This window comes from Phoca vitulina, unplaced genomic scaffold (assembly GCF_004348235.1).
Source record: "Phoca vitulina isolate PV1807 unplaced genomic scaffold, GSC_HSeal_1.0 scaffold44, whole genome shotgun sequence".
NCBI classification, from domain to species: domain Eukaryota; kingdom Metazoa; phylum Chordata; class Mammalia; order Carnivora; family Phocidae; genus Phoca; species Phoca vitulina.
Window position 1 is genome coordinate 8,806,579 of NW_022589747.1, and position 17,788 is coordinate 8,824,366.

General features: G+C 46.2%; 1 protein-coding gene across 1 annotated transcript in view; it reads left to right on the forward strand.

Annotated features, from left to right (window-relative positions):
* Positions 1–3,831: 3,831 nt before the first annotated feature.
* The window catches only part of EGFR (epidermal growth factor receptor), a 207,123-nt gene continuing 193,166 nt past the window's right edge, over positions 3,832–17,788 (forward strand). Inside the window, exon 1 of the mRNA XM_032430631.1 lies at positions 3,832–4,174. Coding sequence (XP_032286522.1) covers positions 4,087–4,174 — 88 coding nt within the window. The 5' untranslated portion in view covers positions 3,832–4,086. The remainder of the gene's footprint in view (positions 4,175–17,788) is intronic.

A 17,788-nucleotide genomic window follows, 5' to 3' on the forward strand; every position in this document is an offset into this window, starting at 1 on the left:
ACGCAAGTAATAATACCTTGGACAAAATTATTTAATCTGTTTTAAACCTTTAACATGGGCAAAGCATTGTGCAAGATCCAGAAACTTCCTACAAGATCCCTTGCAAAGTAATTAACAAACATCTCAACTATGCCAGAAACTGGCATTCCAAAATGTGATCCTGCTTTTTAAGCATTACGTAACCCTCAACCCTAGAGATAATGAAGAATACTAATGACATATAATGCTAATAAGAATACTAATGACAAATGAATGCCTCGGCAGTTTTGTGTGAGCATATTATCTCTGAAAAAGAAGCAGCTTCTTCCCTACTGGGCCAGAGATAGGTCTCAACTCAGAGTCAAATGCAAATAACTTGACTCAAAGGGAGAGAATAAATGGCTGAAGATACCAAGAAAGTCTGTCACCAGCAGAGCCCCCTCCCAACCTCAGCAGGGGGCCTACTGAGGTCACTGACCCTTATCTTACAGAAACAGGTGATTAGGTGATGCCTATTCACAGTACAAAATGGCAAAGGTATAAAAGGACCTTTGAAAAATAAGCCTCCTTCCAACCCCTACCCCCAGCTAATTCTCGTCCCCAGAGGCAACCCCTTTACTGCATTCTTGCATCTTCTTAAAATATATCTTCAGAAGAGCTGTTGAACGCATGCACATTGAAATGGGAACCTATTTTAGAAATGCGTGTTCTTTTGGAATTTTGGATTGGAAGGGACTTAGTTCAGCCCTTAATTCACAACCTCCCTTAGTATTGCTCCTGCATGCAAAGCTTTCTGAGGATGAGAAACCATTCCATTCAGAGGCAGCTCCTTCCACTTTTAGATAGCTCTAGTAGTTTCCTAAAGACTGTTTTTAAAAATTTTAGAAATCTGCCAATCTGGTGTTTTTCCTCATCACTCTTTGCTTTGCCCTCAAAGGCCAGAGAAAACAGGTGGTCAAATGCCTCTTGTCTAAGAAGGAACTTAAAATATTTGACACCCTTTCTTTACCCTGTCAAATAACCCGTTTCTCCTCCCGTTCCACAGAGTGTGTGGTTGCAGGGGACTCACCACCATGTTCTTCTAGAAAAGATTAAACTCTTATTTAAAATACTCAGAAAGCTCAAAAAGAGGAAAACTGCTCATCAGAGGAGCAAAAAAGTTTCTGATTTGTAGCTGGCAAAGAGAATGAATAACCTGTGTTATGAAAATTGATGGACCATCTGAGATTTAATATGGGAAATAGTAGAGTCTCAATACATACCTGCTGATATGGTGTGCATGGTGCTTTACCCAGAAATTTTTTGGCCAAGCAGAAATTTTGGTTGTAACTTCTCTAAAAACTTTCCAAGACATATTCTGAAATAGAATTTCGGGTCCTGATGTCTCTACTTGAAAAGTTGTAGTATTAGAGTGATGGAGAACATGGCCTTGATTTGGGTTCAAGGCTGGTCATGGCTAGCAAATCATACTTTGGTACATTGGGGAAGTTATTTATTTAACCTTTCCAAGCCAGTGTCATGGAATGTCATCTTGACACGAAAAGCAAATGAAGTATGACCTAGCTAACGGGTAGTCAGATGAGCTAATTTCTGAGCAGTACTTAGCATGGAGTTGGGGCTGTCCCTGCTATTCCTATGGTGGTGATGATGGTGGTGGCCTTTTCCTGGCATGTGGCCTGGTACATGCCCTGGGAGCACTGTCTGCAAAGACTGGGGTGCCTGAGCATCCTTTATGCAAGGCCCAGTCTGGCCACAGCTCTGTTCTCTTAAGAGGATGCCATTCTTGCAAGGTTGGCCGTATAGTTTTTCCCTTCACAAGTAACACATTATCAGTACACCCCACAAACCTGCCAAAGAGTACCAAATCATCTGGAATGTCACCCGTTACATCACAAACTCAGAGGAGAAACTCCAACTTGAGATAGGTACCCCAGTAGGATGTTAAGTTCATCCATTCCTATCCATTCCTCAGGATCAACCCAGTATCAAAGGGTGTTTCTGAAGTGTCCACTGCCTCCTTGAGTGATTGTTTTCCTAAAGCTTTGCTTCCTGAGATGCCATCAGATCAGATCAGATCAAAGGTTGGTAGAACAAGATATCACTATAAAGGTTAGTACTATTACAAAGAAGTGGCCAGTGAGAACTCTAAAGTCTACGCATTGTCTTCTTTGGAAGGGCTCATGGAAGAAATTGCTATGCAGTCTTAAAAAATTAGTTGTAGCTTTAACTGACTGGTGTTTTAACATGTGGACACTATGATTTGTGCCACCCATCATGTTTCCTTGACAGAAGTGTTAGAGCCAAATCTGTGGTCTTGTTAAGTAAATGCACAGGACTTTGTTGTGTGCAGATCTTCTCTAAGACTCACTTCCAGATTCATTCTGTGTTCCACTGTGATGTTTCTGGTTTGCTCTTCTCCAGCTTGTGTCACTTGTGTGGTTGCGTTTCTTTGCAAACTGCTTTAAGTCCTTGTTTGGAGCAAGTGGAGGAAACCAAAACATGGCCTGCAGAATCGTCATAGCCTTCTTCACAAAGGGGCTAAATGAGTTCAGAAGGCTCAGCGGTTGTTCTTATTTGTTAAAACAAAGGAACAAACAAGAATGACTCTACATTCACATGAAAAAATACAGGTCCTATGGGTGGTGAGAAACCCTGTGCTCTAGACCTGTCATCCTCCAGCAGCAGGAAAGTTCTGGGCTCTAACTCCATTTACTTTAGGTTGGTGATTCCTACTCGAAGGGCGACCAGTGTTGAACTGGGCCTGAATGTCAATAACGAATCTTGTGAGGAGAGGAGGGAATTTGGTTGTAGAATGGGGCCAGAGTCTATCTGTCCGGTCTGGGAAGGAACAGTGAGAATAGGCCCTACTTTGCAAACGAAATGTAGCTCAAGTCTCTGCAGCGGGAGAAAGTCCAATTTCTTCTGGCCGAACCCTTAGTGAATTTCCCCGGCCTTTCTCCTGCTTGAGCTACCTGGCTGTCTCAGGGCAGTGGGGCACCTCGCTTCTTAAGTGTCTCCACGGGTATTTGTGTTAAGCCTTCATTCGAAGCGCTTGTCTTTTGCGAATTGACAACACGGTGTTTGCTTTTTAGCTACTCCTGGCTGGTTCCTGGCATATGAAATGCTGTGGACTCTCTCGGTACTCATGCATTCATTCAACTAGTATTTTCCAAGGCCCGCCTCTGAGCCAGAGTTGGGTTCCCTTATTTCGGCCAATTTCTAGGGTGCTTGACGGGATGTGAAGGACCCTCAGACTTGAGAGCTCCAACTCAGACGCTTGGCACTCCTGCCAGGCGGGCGCGGCGAGGAACGACTCGGCTGCCAGGCCAGCCTCTGACCCCCATTAGGATCCTGGGGTGCAGTGGAGGAGTTGGGAGCCGGAATAAAGGAGTGGTTTCCCAGCCCTGCCATTATCTGGCCTTGGGCCTAAGGCGCGGTCGGTTTGCCTGGAGCTGGTACAACTTTGCTCCGCAAGTTGGAGGGACGAAAGGCGAAAATGGGGAACCCTGGTACGAATCTGGCTCAGCGGAGGTTGGGTCACTGAGTAACTGGGCCAGTCCGCGAGGACTGGGGCTTGAGGGAGAGCGCGGGGAACGTCCCGCTCGGAAACGAACTCCTCAGGGCGCCCGCTGGCTCCCGGACGCCGCCTCGTCCCCGCACGCCGGCCCTCCCGGGTGCGCTCGGGCCGACAGGGGCCACCGCTGTCCGTCACCTCCCCAGTCGGTGCCCGCCTGCGGTCTTCGCTGCGGACTCTTCCTCCCTTCTCCAAGCACGGCGCTCCTCCTCGGCTCCTCCCGATCCCTCCTCCTCCGCCTGGTCCCTCCTCCTTCCAGCCCAGCCTGCCCGGCCCCCGCCCCCGCGAGCTAGACGTCTGGGCAGCCCCCGCAGCGCGGCGGCAGCAGCCTCCGCCCCCGGCACGGTGTGTACGCCCGCGGTCAGGGCGGCCCGAGTCCGGAGCGAGTCCCGAGCGAGCCCCGGCGGCCGCCGCCTCCCAGACCGGACGACGGGCTACCTCCGCGTCCACCCGAGTCCTGTGTCGCCGCGCACGGCCGCCCGCCTCGGTCCTGACTGACTGCGGAGACCCGGAGCCAGCGCCTGGGGGCAGCGATGCGACCCTCCGGGACGGTGGGAGCCGCGCTCCTGGCACTGCTGGCTGCGCACTTCCCGGCGAGTCCGGCGCTGGAGGAGAAGAAAGGTAGGGCGAGTGCCGCCGGCCGCACGCCGCCTCCCGACGCGCGCCGCCCCGCAGCCGGCCCAGCTCGCGCTCGCCGCACCGGCCGGCGTCCCGCGCCTCCCGCCCCTCCTTTCCTGTTTCCTGGATCGGCTGCGCTTCTGGCCGGGGCTGTGGGAGGAACGGGACGTTTCGTTTCTGGGCTGAGCGAGTCTAAGGCGGCCCAGGACGGGAGGCTCCCAGCGCGGGGCAGCGGGGCTGCGGGCGGGCTGTGGGAACCCCCGGCTGGAGCTCGGCGCCGCAGAGCGCTCGCAACTTTCCGTCCTCACTTTCCTGGCCTCCTGTGCGGCGTCCGCGGACCAAGGCAGAAACTTGGCGCGGGGCGGCTCTGGTTCCCGCGGGGCGGGCTAGCGTTCCCGCACGTGCGCCCCGCGCTTGTGCTCCCGGAGGGCCAGGCCGGGCCCGGGGCGCGCGCCCGAGGGGCTTTGGGAAGCTGGGGAACGACAGCGCCCCCCCGCCCCCCGGGAATCAGTGTCACTCCTCGGGCCTCCCGGGACAGGCGGCTTCCCAAGCAGACCCACCGCACGTCCTCCCTCCACCCGGCTCTCGTACTTGAGCTCCTCGGCTGGACCCGGCCTTGCCAGCCCGGGTCCAGGCCTGGGTGGGTCGCAGGACCCTGCAAGCCCCTTTCCCGGGTGTGGTGCTGTAACCCTGAGCTGAGAGGCCCGAGGGTCTCGTGTCTGCCTCTACCTGCGGCTACGGGGAAGGAAAGGCGTAGTTTCGTCTTAAACAAAAAAGGGGGTGGGGTCGGACCCGCCCCTTGGGCGCAGACCCCCCGACGCTTGCCCGGTTCTCCATCCTCCTGCAGGTCGGGGGGACCCAGGCTCCTGGCCAGCCCAGAGCTCCCACCCAGGCGTCCACGCCCCTCGGGCTGGTGGGGTTTCGCTAAGTCGTCGCTTCCCGGGAACTTCCGAGATTTGCCCCCACCTGCAGCCCTTTGGTTGCGTATCCAGGCTTTAAGGTGAAGCTGGACAGAGCGGTGGGACCAGCAGCGGCGGGACAGCTGGGTCCTGCTGCCGAACTTCATAGGGGCGGAACCCATCAGGTCCCCACGGGTTTTTCAAAATAAGGCTCACAGCAAACTTTCCTTCTCAGAATCCCGAGCTTTTCTCGTTGGGATGTTCCTTTTAGCTTTTGGGGGAGTTTGACATTGGGCCAACCAAAATATTAATTTTTAAAAAAAGGACCGATGTCCATGGTTCATGGGTGCCAAATGTCCAGACTGAACATGAGCGAGTCTGGCTTCGTGACTGCTGGCCATAAACCCACTTGACATGAGAAACATGCCTCAGAAGGTTTAATTACACAATTTCAAAATCAAGCAGCCCGGGTTCCAGGAGTCAGGTCGGTACTTGCTGTTGACGTCATTGGCATAGGGAGTCGGGGTTTGGTGCTGAGTGAGTTTGCTAGGGGAGCATTAACGCATAAACCATGGTTCCCAAACTTTGTTGCACGTTAGAATCACGTAGGATTTTAACAAAACAAAACAAAACGAAAACTGATGTCTGGCTCCCACCCCCAGACATTCTGATTTCATTGGTCTGGGATGAGACCTGGGCATCAGGATTTTTAAAAGGTCCTCTGGTGATTCTGTTGGGCAGCCAGGTTTGGGAGTCACTTCGGTAGGGAAGAGACTGGTAAAGTCTTGGAAAGATTACCTGCCGGTGTATGGAACATACAATCTTTTGGAACATCTGGAGTGTTAACAATCTTGCAAAATATAGGAAAGAGGAGGTGGGGGGTGATTTCAGTAATAAGCGATTGGTCTTATCACTGACAGAGCTGGTGGAAAGCTTTGCGTCCTCTAAGGGGTCTGAAGGGCTCACCTTCATCTCTGCTGAGAGTCCTGGAGACTGTGGTCCTGCTCCTGAATCAGCCCAAGATAAGAGTCCTCTCAGGCAGGTGGTATCTCTCCCTCTCTGCTTCAGGGGACCCCCCGCCTTATTTTAAATTGACTCTTGGAGCACCTCCAAAGCATCACATTTTTTTTTTTTTTTTTTACTCCAGAAGTGTTCACAGCTCTTTGCTATTACCCCTTTGAACACTGCTATTAGCGCTTGGAGACTTGTTTCTGAGAAAAATATAAATACCACTTAATTTGACTGTCCTGTATTTGCTTAAACAGAATGCTCCTGAATAAAATTGTGAGAGTAGGCGAACAAATGTCATTCTGTTAAAGTAACATTAAGCAAACAATTTCAAAGGGTAAATTATTAAAAATATAAAATGAGATATTTTTCTAAAAGGTGTTAAAGACCCATGTCAAATTCAGTCTTCAAGAAAATTGGTTCATTTTAGAGAGACTTTTTTGGTTCTAAGATATGGTATCTTCTGTTCTTATTGCACTTAGTACTGTCAAACACTGTTTTAAGTGTCCTTTTGATCCTTACATTAAGCATATGTAGTGGGTACTCTATTTATAAAATGAGAAACTGAGGTACAGAGAAGTAAAGGGACTTCCACATTTCGTGAGAAGCAGAGCCAGGATTCAAACTCAGGCCTTCTCACCCTAGAGTCCTGCCTCAACCACCTAACTCCACCGCCCTGTACGAGTTCTGGTTTCAGGACAGCCAGCTCAGGTGTGCGATCATCCAACGTCCGATGCTGGGAGCGGGGAAGAAGAGGACCAGGGAACGGGTTCCTTAGGATTGGTCTCTGTGTGAAACGTCTATTTGGTGGTCTAGACTCTTGCTCATTTCCTCAGTAGTCACTCTGCTTGCCTTAGGTGGAGGCAGCTCAGTCACCAGAACAGCAGTGAGCTTGGAGATTGCTTGGGGTTGTTAAGCAAGCCCCTCCCTCTTGCAAAATGGAGAGGTCAAGGTGTTGCCCTAGAAGAGAGCCTGGGGGGTGTTCTGGAGAGTGCAAGAATTCTCAAGCGAGGAGCCTGTCTCAGCGGCTTCTCTGAAGACGTTCTCCATTCAGTAGGTCTGGGCTGTGTTGAAGAGGAATAAATGAGAGGATTTTGAACCGTATCCCAAGTGAGGAACCACTACCCTCTTTTCTCTAAGGAGTTCAGATGTGAGGAAGCCCAGTTCAGTCCTGGCCTGGAAACCAGGAGGTCTGTCTTCTCATTCCAGCTGTGTCAAGGCAGACATGTCACTTACCAGCTCCAGGCCCCTGAGTCCTCATTTCTGAATTCAAGGAGTATTTATTGAGTGCACAGAATGTGCCAGACATTATGAGTTAAAAGGGGCAGCAGTGATCTTGATAGTTTCTACTATTGCTTCCACAGTGTGACTCTTTAAGCCATTAATTATAAGTACAGATGGTCTTCGATTTACGATGGTTTGTCTTAAAAGTTTTTATTTTATGGTGGTGTGAAAGCAGTGCACATTAAGTAGAAACTGTACTTGGAATTTTCATTTGGATTTTTTCCCGGGCTGGTGATACTCTGTAGGCCCCTCTCCCGTGATACTGAGTGGCAGCCACACAATTACGAGGGTCAACGACCGACACACTGACAACCGTCCTGTTCTTCACTTTTAGGACAGAATTCGATAAATTACGTGAGATATTCAACACTTCATGTAAAATAGACTTCGTGTTAGAGTTTATCCACCTGTAGGCTAATTGTAAGTGTTCTGAGCACGTTTAAGGTAGGTTAGGCTAAGCAATGATGTTTGGTAGGTTAGGTGTATTAAATGCATTTTCAACTTAAAATATTTTTACTTTACAATGGGCTTGTGGGGACACAGCCCCATCATAAGTCAAGGAGGATGTGTGTTAGTAAATTGCTTTCCAAATCTGAAGAGGAGACCAGAAATCTATGTATCTGTCATGTATTCACACCTGTGTAGCTGTCTGGCAGTAATTGGTTAATGCCTCCAGTAGGTTTTTGACCATTATTTCCAGCTTTATGTATTTAGTTTCCTAGTCTGTAATTTTTCAAAAACCTATTCTGAAGTTTGAAGAAGCCGATTGCCAAAATCCATCGTGCTACATAATTAGACTTGGTCCACGTGAGAGCACTAATGTGTTTTGAAATGGTTTTAGAGGTAATGTCAGTGAAGATGAAGGATTCCGCCCTGTGTAAAAAGAAAATACTCCCTTTTTGTTTTCTCCTCCCCTTTGATCTGAGCTTCAGGACCAGCAGCTAGCGTCTGAAACTTTTCTGACAGGAGTGGCAAGCCAACTCTAGTATTAAATTGATGATTATGGATGTTCAGGGAAGATAGCCCCACGCTGGTGCCCGGGGCCCCAGCATTAGGGTGGAATCAGAATGTTAGGGACGCTCAGCTTGTTGAAGGACCCACCTGGGAAATCATTTGGCCCTTGCCCTGTGGCTTGCTGTGAAAGTTGTGTGTGTGTGTGTGTGTGTGTGTTTTAATTTGGACTTAGTAAGTACAGTAGAAATGGGCTGATTTAAAGTTAGGTTTTAAAAATAGGGGTATGTTTTGAGAAAAATTCAAAAGCTCAAAGTTCTAGAATGGTTCGTTCACCCAGGCATTGTTTCCATGTATAGTTTCAAAACTAGGTTCTGCTCTTCAGATCTGTACTGAACTACTTTCACTTTGTTTTCTTCTGTCACTTTTGGACATTTTTAATTATAAACACTTTTGGCCTCAGTTATTACTGTTTTATTCTTAAACCATCAACACGTAGGGAATAGAATATAAAACTTGTTCCCATGGGCCATTCCCATTGACATCATAGCTTCTGTCCGTTCCTTCTTTTTCATTTTCCTCCCAAAAAGGTTGTCTTCTCGAAGACAATTCCAACAGTTGGCTCTTTGCACAACATCTCAGGATAGTCTGCCATCCAGCCCATGGGCATGAGCAGGTTAGTTTGAATTCAGGCAAGGATCCAAGCTTATGTCAAATAACCGGTTTGACTGAAATTTTCACTTTTTCAGAGTCATTAGGTACAGCCTCCTTGCTACACATTTAGATAGACACACTCAATTCAGTTGTCTAGAAAGTTCCCCCAGCCAGCTGGGAGCAGGAGGGGTATTTTAGGGCCAGTGAGCAGCGGTGGCTTGTTTACTTAGCCCTGTTAGAAACTAAGTGCTGGATTTGACATATTAATCTCTGAAGGCCCTGAAGTATAATATCAAATGCCTGACCCTGTTGACTAAGCATCTGTGAATTGCATATGCTTAAAATACATTCTACTCCTACCAAATTTCAGCAGCTTGCTTCAGAAAGTAGTATGTGAAAGTGAACACAGGGGGATAGAATTTCCTTCTTCGCTCCAAGTTCTAGCCCATGCTGGTGGGCCAGCACACCTGGCCCTGATTTAGTAGAAATAATTACATAAGTTAACCTCTATTGTTTGTCCTTAGAGTATAAGGACACGAAGTGCTACCTATTACAACTTAAGCTTTTATTTTCTTTGTGCGTGAACCACAGTGAGCAGTTTGAACTGTTCATCTGCATTTGGAGACGAATCAGAGTTGGTACTTGCCCTTTAGTCAGCGAGGAGAAGAGAGATCTCTAGATAACCAGTGCGTCACAGAAGCAATGATAGAATTCTGTACAGGATGAATTCTTCTGGTATTACTCTTTGCTTTTAATTCCACCTGGAGAGGGGGCCAGGTATCCACCCCAAGCTGTGGGTATTTCCCTGGAGACTACAATACGAAGGCATCCCAAGAGTAGGTCCAGTAGTTGCAAAGGCCCGAGGAGCACTGGTTATTATTCAGTGTGATGGGAGGAGAAAGGGGAGATGGGGCGGCTACCCTTCACAAGGGCTTCGCTGCTGTCCTCCCGTCCGAGGGGAGGTGCACCGGGGACGTCTAAGCGGGGAACTGGCACGAGGGGTCTGGTGTTTGAGAAAGAGGACTCGAGCAGCAAGGTGGGGAGTGGACTGCGCAGGCAACAGTGGAAATAGGGAGAGAGCTGACTTCTGCGGGCCAGGAGAGATGCGGGCGGGAGAGCAGAGAGGATGCAGAAAAGTGACTCAGGCTGACCTGGAGGCAGTTAATGTGTAACCAGGACAAGACGTAGAGGATCCCAGGTGACACACAGGGTTCTGGCTTGGAAGGCAGGATAAACACTGTCGCCACTCACAGAGGCTGTGAATGCTCCAGGAGGAAAAGAGTCGGTTGGGTGGATGCGAAGTGCCCAGATGGAAAAGTCGAGGGGCCGGTAGAGTATACAGGTCCAGAGCCCAAGAGAGCAGCGTGGCCTTGAATTGTCATTTTATGAGATGTTTCAATTGCACGTATTGTCTTTGGCCATAAAAGAGCCCTCCCCCAGGCTGTCTCATGCTCGCTGTCTCCATCCATATGGATCCAGGCTGGGTTCTGGATTACCGGCTGCTTTCTTCACTAGGCTGCTGTGGGTTAGCAGCCCGATCAGTTGCAGTTACGAGCAACTGATAAGTAATGTAGTGTGCATATAAGAACCTTGGGAGTCGTATTTGTATAATGCCACACATTGGGCATCCCGCATTTCTTATCGACGACACTGTCACCTGTCATCATATAAATGTGAATGTCTTATTAGAGCACCTGCTGAGGTTTTAGAATTTCCTGCTTCATTTTCCTAAACGACCATGAGGAAACTTAGAACGTCAAAAGTAAAATGCCTGGGAGGTGACACATTTTACGTCTAAAAATGAAAATGGCATTTTTAAAACTTATGGCCGGATGTGAAGAATTGAACTAGAATCTGGATTATAGTTGATAGTTCTAGCATTCTTCCCGGGAGCATGATTTGGCCCTTTACAACTTGTTATGAATAAGAAAAATGATTACTTGACGTCCTTTATTTAACTCCTACAGAAAACAAAGAGAGAGACAAAAGTCTTCATAATTCTAGACATAATAAGTGCACGCCGGGTCACACTGAAGTCAGAAAGGGTCTCTCAGATTAACTGGGGAACCACTGCCACTTGTGAGAGGACATCTGTGTCCTGATTCACTGTTGGAAATTGCACAGATTAACCTGTTGATTTGCAGAGAGCATTTGGAAACAGGTAGATTTGTAACAAAGGATAAAGTATGGCTGTTGGTTCTCCCTTGGGTACTCATGCCTTTATGTAAGAGGAAATACAGAAGTGGTTCTAGACCACTTTACTTAGCAGCGGTTTTAAGAACATTTTTGAAGGATTTTCCTTTAAAACCAGAAACGTGATACCTGAAGGTTTACCACTGTGCACTCGCAGGCCTCCGCATGCTGCGTAATGTCATGATTGCCTTAGCAATTGCGTTTCCTTACACATGATATAATGATATCCTTATAACTGTTTGAAAGAGCCTTTCTTTTACTCCAGGTTTTGTAGAAAATTGGTGCATTGCATATAATCCCTCCGATATGACAAATTTAACATTTTGAGGGGAAAAAACTGTGCATGTTTTAGTTTATTTGCCCACACTCATAAATTCATCCCTATTTTAGAGTCTGGAATAAAAACAAATCACTTATTGAATCTGTGCTAGTCCTCAAGGATGGGCATGTGTGCCTGGAAAAGTTCTTACCAGCATAAATGAGATTTCAGAAAGATTGTTTTATAACGTCAAAAACCTGGGTTTGCTTATTTACCAGCAAACACTGAATATCTGACAACTGCCGGCTTGTCTGTGTTTACACAGCATCTCCTAGTTCATTCTTATGTATCACAAGTTGTAGCAGATGGTTAAATTGTGCTGAGCAAGATCAATTAGACAAACCATTTGAAGTGTGTTCTAGTACTAACTTTCTTTCTTTTTTTTTTTTTTTAAAGATTTTATTTATTTATTCGACAGAGAGAGACACAGCGAGAGAGGGGACACAAGCAGGGGCAGAGGGAGAGGGAGAACCGGACTCCCCGCTGAGCAAGGAGCCCGATGTGGGGCTCGATCCCAGGACCCTGGGATCATGACCTGAGCCGAAGGCAGATGCTTAACGACTGAGCCACCCAGGCGCCCACTAGTACTAACTTTCAAGATCCGTTTTTGAAAGTATATTTTAACACAGTATTAGAAATTTAAATAATTATCATCTCTTTTCCAAGAAAAGAAAAAAAAACCCAGAACCTGCCAATTTCATCTACTTTTGATTCCACATGAATGCCAGAAAAAAGAAAGGTGGTTGTTGAAGAATTATTATGCCACCTGTTGGCTTTTAAGATACTGATTTTAAGGGGCCTTTCCCTATGATGAATTTCAGAACATTTTCTTGGCTTTGATTTGCTGCAAAGTTAATAGAGAATCAGAAACCTTATCCTTATAGCTACTTCTTGCTTTCTTTACCTCTGCTGGCATTTCCTGGTGGTTTAATAGACTGTATGCATGCACTGTATTTATGAGTGAGAATAATGTATTGCCTTAATCTGTCCTCCCTCCCTTCCTTCCTTTCCTGCTTCCTTCCTCTCTTTCTTTTTTGCAAGCGGTTATGAATGAATCTTCACCAAGAAAGAAAATTTTGATGTATGACTGTAAATGAAAAACTTTGACAAATGACTGCAAAAATATATTATGTAGTTTTTTCAAGTTAGAACGTCAGAGGCATTCAGTGTTTATGATTATTTTTAATACAAATATGAATAGACATGTATCCTTCCTTCAAAAGTTGTATTGCTCAGGGAGTTTTTCTTAGGACATGGCTTAATGCATTTTTCTCCCCCTGCAATCTGTTGTTAGTTATAATAGAGAAAACAGGTTAGGATCTACCTTCCCAGTTTCAGCTTCCATAAAATAACTAAACTAGATGGTTTGATGGCTCCTAGTAGCTGCAAACATCTATGAAATTAAAAGCCAATCTAAATGCGTGCAAAATACACATTTAAACTTGTAAATAATAAGTGTGCTGTCTCTGTGATTTAGATGTTAAAACACTGATGTCATAATAATAATAATACCTTGCATTTGTATAGCACTTTACAGTTCACACAATGCCTTAACATCCATCTCTCCAAGCTTCCTAACAACCCCACAGGATGGGGATAATTATCCACATTGAAGGTGAGGGACTCAGGCTTTCAGCGATTCTGCAGTTGCCCATGATCACCAAGCTAGTCCACATTAGGGGCGGGGAGGTTTTCCTGCCATACAACAGACACCGTTTCCTGACACCACATGTCTCCAAAACTCGCCTTCCTCCTCCTTTAAGACACCATTGCTTTTTAACTATTGATGCCTCCCCTCACTGGTAGTCCTATTTGTGAATGGAAAGACTAACATAGAATATTCTCAGATTTTTTTGTTACACTTCTATTCCTTGTACCCAGTGCCCCTCACAATTTTGGTATATTCTGCTCCAGTTTTGTTCTTTCCCACTTTTTTCTTGTTATGAAGTTTTTTTTTTTTTTAGAGTTAAGTCTCTTATATATGCATTGTAATTGCACATTTCCTATGATACAGGGTAATAAATTTATGAGCCTGGAAAACATCTCCTTTAGAAATTAGAACTATGACTTTTTGAAGTTGTGTCGTGAACTTCTGTAAATTGCCAGACCTATAAATACTCGAGGTAAAAATGAAGAGAGAAAGCAACTTGATGTAGCAGTTGGGTCAGTCAGCAACGCCTATGGCAAAATGCGGTAACACACACAGAGTCATTTCTGTGATTTAAATGAAGCACACACTTAAACTCGTTAAGGTGTATAAATAGCTATTATGAAGAAGACAAATTTAACAAATTGTGGACACTCCAGGATTGCTGGTTTTCTATATCAGATCCTTTATAAGAAGCCATTCTGCCTGAGATCATACATGGAAGCGTTGACTTTAAGGAGAAATTATTACAGAAATCACAGTTCTCACTTAGAGGAGTGTCCTTGTATGAATGAATAGAATGTGTGATGTGACAGTTAGTAGATCTGTCATTGATGGTGGTATACCTTTTCCAAAAGAAATTTCAGAATACAGTGTTTATTTTCCTCCATTAGGAAGGAAAGAACTTCTTTTCTTATTGTTTCTGACATAGTGGAAACTTCAGCACTCCAGCAGAAACTCCTCCCACGCACATTTATATTTCTTAATTATAAAGCAAAGTAGGAAAAAGTCCCATATGTAAACTGAATAAATGATCTTTAGTTGTCATTGATGTTGTAGAGATTTAGAGAATATCACTCAGGGAAAACTTTTTATTTTTTTATTTTTTTATTTTTTTATTTTTTTTTTTTAAGATTTTATTTATTTATTTGAGAGAGAGAATGAGACAGAGAGAGAGCATGAGATGGGGGAGGATCAGAGGGAGAAGCAGACTCCCTGTCGAGCAGGGAGCCTGATGCGGGACTCGATCCCGGGACTCCAGGATCATGACCTGAGCCGAAGGCAGTCGCTTAACCAACTGAGCCACCCAGGCGCCCAACTTTTTTTTTTTTTAAAGAGCCAAAGGTGATGCATCTTTTGTTGAATAAGTAAATTTTCCAGTCAGCATGCAGTTAGTATATTGATTTTCAGGGTGGCTTGCTTAGTAATTGGCCTCTATGCATTGCAAAAATTATTTGGGCAAAAGCTATGCCACTTCACCTTCAATCAACAAAAGTCCGCCCAGCCAAGGCAGAATAGACAAAGTTGAGCAATTTGGTGAAATGGGACAGCATAAAGTGTCAGACTAGTTGCTCAGTTTTTCACTTCACTTTTGACTTCTAAAGACTCTCTCTCTCTCGTTTAAATGCAAACTCAGTGATGTGCCTGGTTTGGAGCAGAGGCATCGAATGGGAAAAGTCCCAGACGGATTGAAGACCTGGGTGGTTATCTGAGTCCATCTTCCCTCATGCTGGAGCCTTGTTCTTAAAGTCTTGGCTAGAAAAGCCAGGCTTTGAGAGTGTTGGGCATGGCTACTACATATTCATAATGTTGCCCAGTTGCGAAAACAAAACGTTCAAACGATAGCCAGGAAAATAAGTAGGCATGAATTCAGGGCCTGAACCATGCTAATGAAGCCAGTGAAAACGGGGTGCCAGGGTGGGGAAAATTGCCAGTAGTGTATATACTTCTCTTGCAGTTTGGGGGAATTTTTTTCTTTCCTCCTCGGATGTTGTTCTGGGAGGAGGTCAGACTTTATTTCCCTTCTAGGCTTGCTTTCTCTCATCTAGGTGATAGGGGAAGAGCTCGAGCAGGTGGTAGCCACAGGTGAAGCTCAGTGTTGGTCAGCACAGGTGTGCTGAATGCAGGCTTGTAGTCTAGTCGAAATTTTATAGGTTGGGTGACTTCTGAACACTATTTACAAGGTTGAATTTTAATTAAAAGGGAACCACTAGGTACCACATAGTGTAATAACAGTACTGCTCATCTCCTGATCGTCACAGGTCCTGTTCACAAGATGTTCTGCTAAGCCCAAAAAGGCCTGGGCTAAGTTTAAGAGTAGTTTTAAAAGTAATAGATAATAACTAATTAATACCTGGTGATTTTGAAAGGGACCATCAAACAGGTCAACTCAATAGGTGTCTTCTTAGAGGTGGAGAGAGAACAATGAGCTCAGTAAGTCTGTCTCTGTCTGAGGAAGCAGCATTGCGTTAGAGGTTCAATGCGCCTTTCAGGGGCCAAGTCGTCTGCAGATGAATTTCCTTACAAGGACAGTTTGACCTGGTGAAGCTTCACCTGCACACACTTCTTTTGAGCCTTGCAATATGGAGTAAGCAGAACCTGGTGCGATCCAGATTGGTTCTCATATTTTTTTTGGGGGGGGGGGGATGTGCATCATGACGTGAGTGACCAGGGTAATGCTTACAGGGGAACACTGACTCCAGAGATGGGTGACTGCTTGGTCTCCTGGCCATCTGTGTGGGCGACGGCATCTGTCTGGCCCTCGGACTCAACCACACTCCCTGTTCGTAGTATTATTTTGCAGCAGATGCTTCTGGTCGCCTATCAGGTGGGTACGCCCACTCGCTGGTATAGATTCTCCCGAAGAATCTCTGTCCCTTTGTATTTTTTTTTTTTTTCTGGCTGCAAAGTGGAATGCGTAGGTCATTGATTAAAAATGGGAAAAATATTCCAGGGTTTTGTGACTCAGAGGAAAAGGGGACACTTCCTCAGCCGAGAGTTGACTACATTTTCGGGGTGAAGGGGACTGACCAAGCCAGAGGTCAAAAAAGCCGCCTGTGCCAATTGTTTAGGGCTCTTGGCATAACTCTGCTCTTAAAGGCTACTCTAGGTGGATGCTTGTGAAAGTCCTCTGGTTCTAAGTGTGTCTGAAATGATCATGTCTATAATTTGCTCAATCTGAACATTATTATAATAGGCTAAAGAATGCATTAGGCCAGTGATTCTAGACTAATCTAACATTTGATGGATGTTTTCGTTGTTGTTGTTCCCGAAAAGGCAATAATAACCTTCTTATAGCTAGCATCTATTTGATGTTAAATATTTTTATAAGTAGGAAAACCAAAATGTATACCTGGGACTAAAATGAGTATACAAGACAATAAATATACCAAAAAAAATCTCTAGACCTGTTGTGTGGTGCTTTTCTTTGGATAAAAGTAATGCACTAAGGCTTTGTCTCCTCCACACGTATGGGACCATGCAGGATGTGACAGACAGGGGTGCTGTCTCTGGACGCAGGCCCCACTTTGGTTGCAGGGTGCTGTTGGCCAAGTTGAGTAACTACTGGGAGTCCTGGTTTCCTCATCTGCAGAATGATGATAATAAGGGCACTTACCTTGGGGCACCTGGGTGATGCAGTCGGTTAAGCTTCTGACTCTTGGTTTTGACGCCGGTCGTGATCTCAGGGTGGTGAGACCAAGCCCTGCATCGGGCTCCAAGCTCAGCGAGGAGTCTGCTTAAGACTCTCTCTCCCTCTGCCCCTCCTCCCACGCTCTCTCTCTCTCTCTCAAAAATAAATAAATCTTAAAAAAAAAAAATAATGCACTTATCTCATGGGGCTGGTGAGGATGGAGTGGGATGATTTGTGTAGAGGAAGGAGCGCACAGGGCCTGTCCCCGGAGCACATTCTAGAAGGCCTGGATGTTATCTGTTTGAAGGGCTGACTCGCACTGTGACCTATGCCCCTCACCATGACCTTAATGACCCTATTGTAGGTGTAGAGGAACCTGAGGTTTAGGAAGGTCCTCTCACTTACCCAAGGTCATCGGCCTAGGAAGGGTAGACTCTGGCCTGTGACTGGGGAGCTCGTGCCCTTCACGGCTGCAGGCCTCTGCCCCGGATGTCTGCCCTGCTCTTGGGCCCTCGAAAGGCCACAGGACCCAGGCAGGGGAAGGCTCAGCTCGCTTTGCCCCCTCGCTGCCCATCTCAGGACTCCCAGAGCACAACCATTTGACCCCTCTTTCCTTCCATGGTGGGCCTTACTTTCCCTTGAAAGAGGATTGTTGTTTTCCTGCGTGGCTCTGGGCCAGCCTTTGAAATGCTCTTCATTTCATTGTACAGCCCACTGATTTATTCCGGTGCTGTTTTTACTTTCAGACTTGTTATGGCTAATGTGAAGGCTATTGTTTTGTCTGTTTTCTCCTGCTCATTCTTTCTCCCCTTTCGTGGCATACATGGCCATGAGGCGCATGCACGGTTCCCCCATCCAGCCTTCATGTCTTCAGGGTCCCCTGGACACCGGGACCATCTCACAAGAGGAAGGCAAACACCCTGGAGCCCTCGGCCCTTTCGGCAACAGTTAAGCTTTCTAAAGAGAGAAAATAATGGGTATGCATTCTCTCTTTTAATTATTATTTGATCTGACTGATACTTTCCTCTGG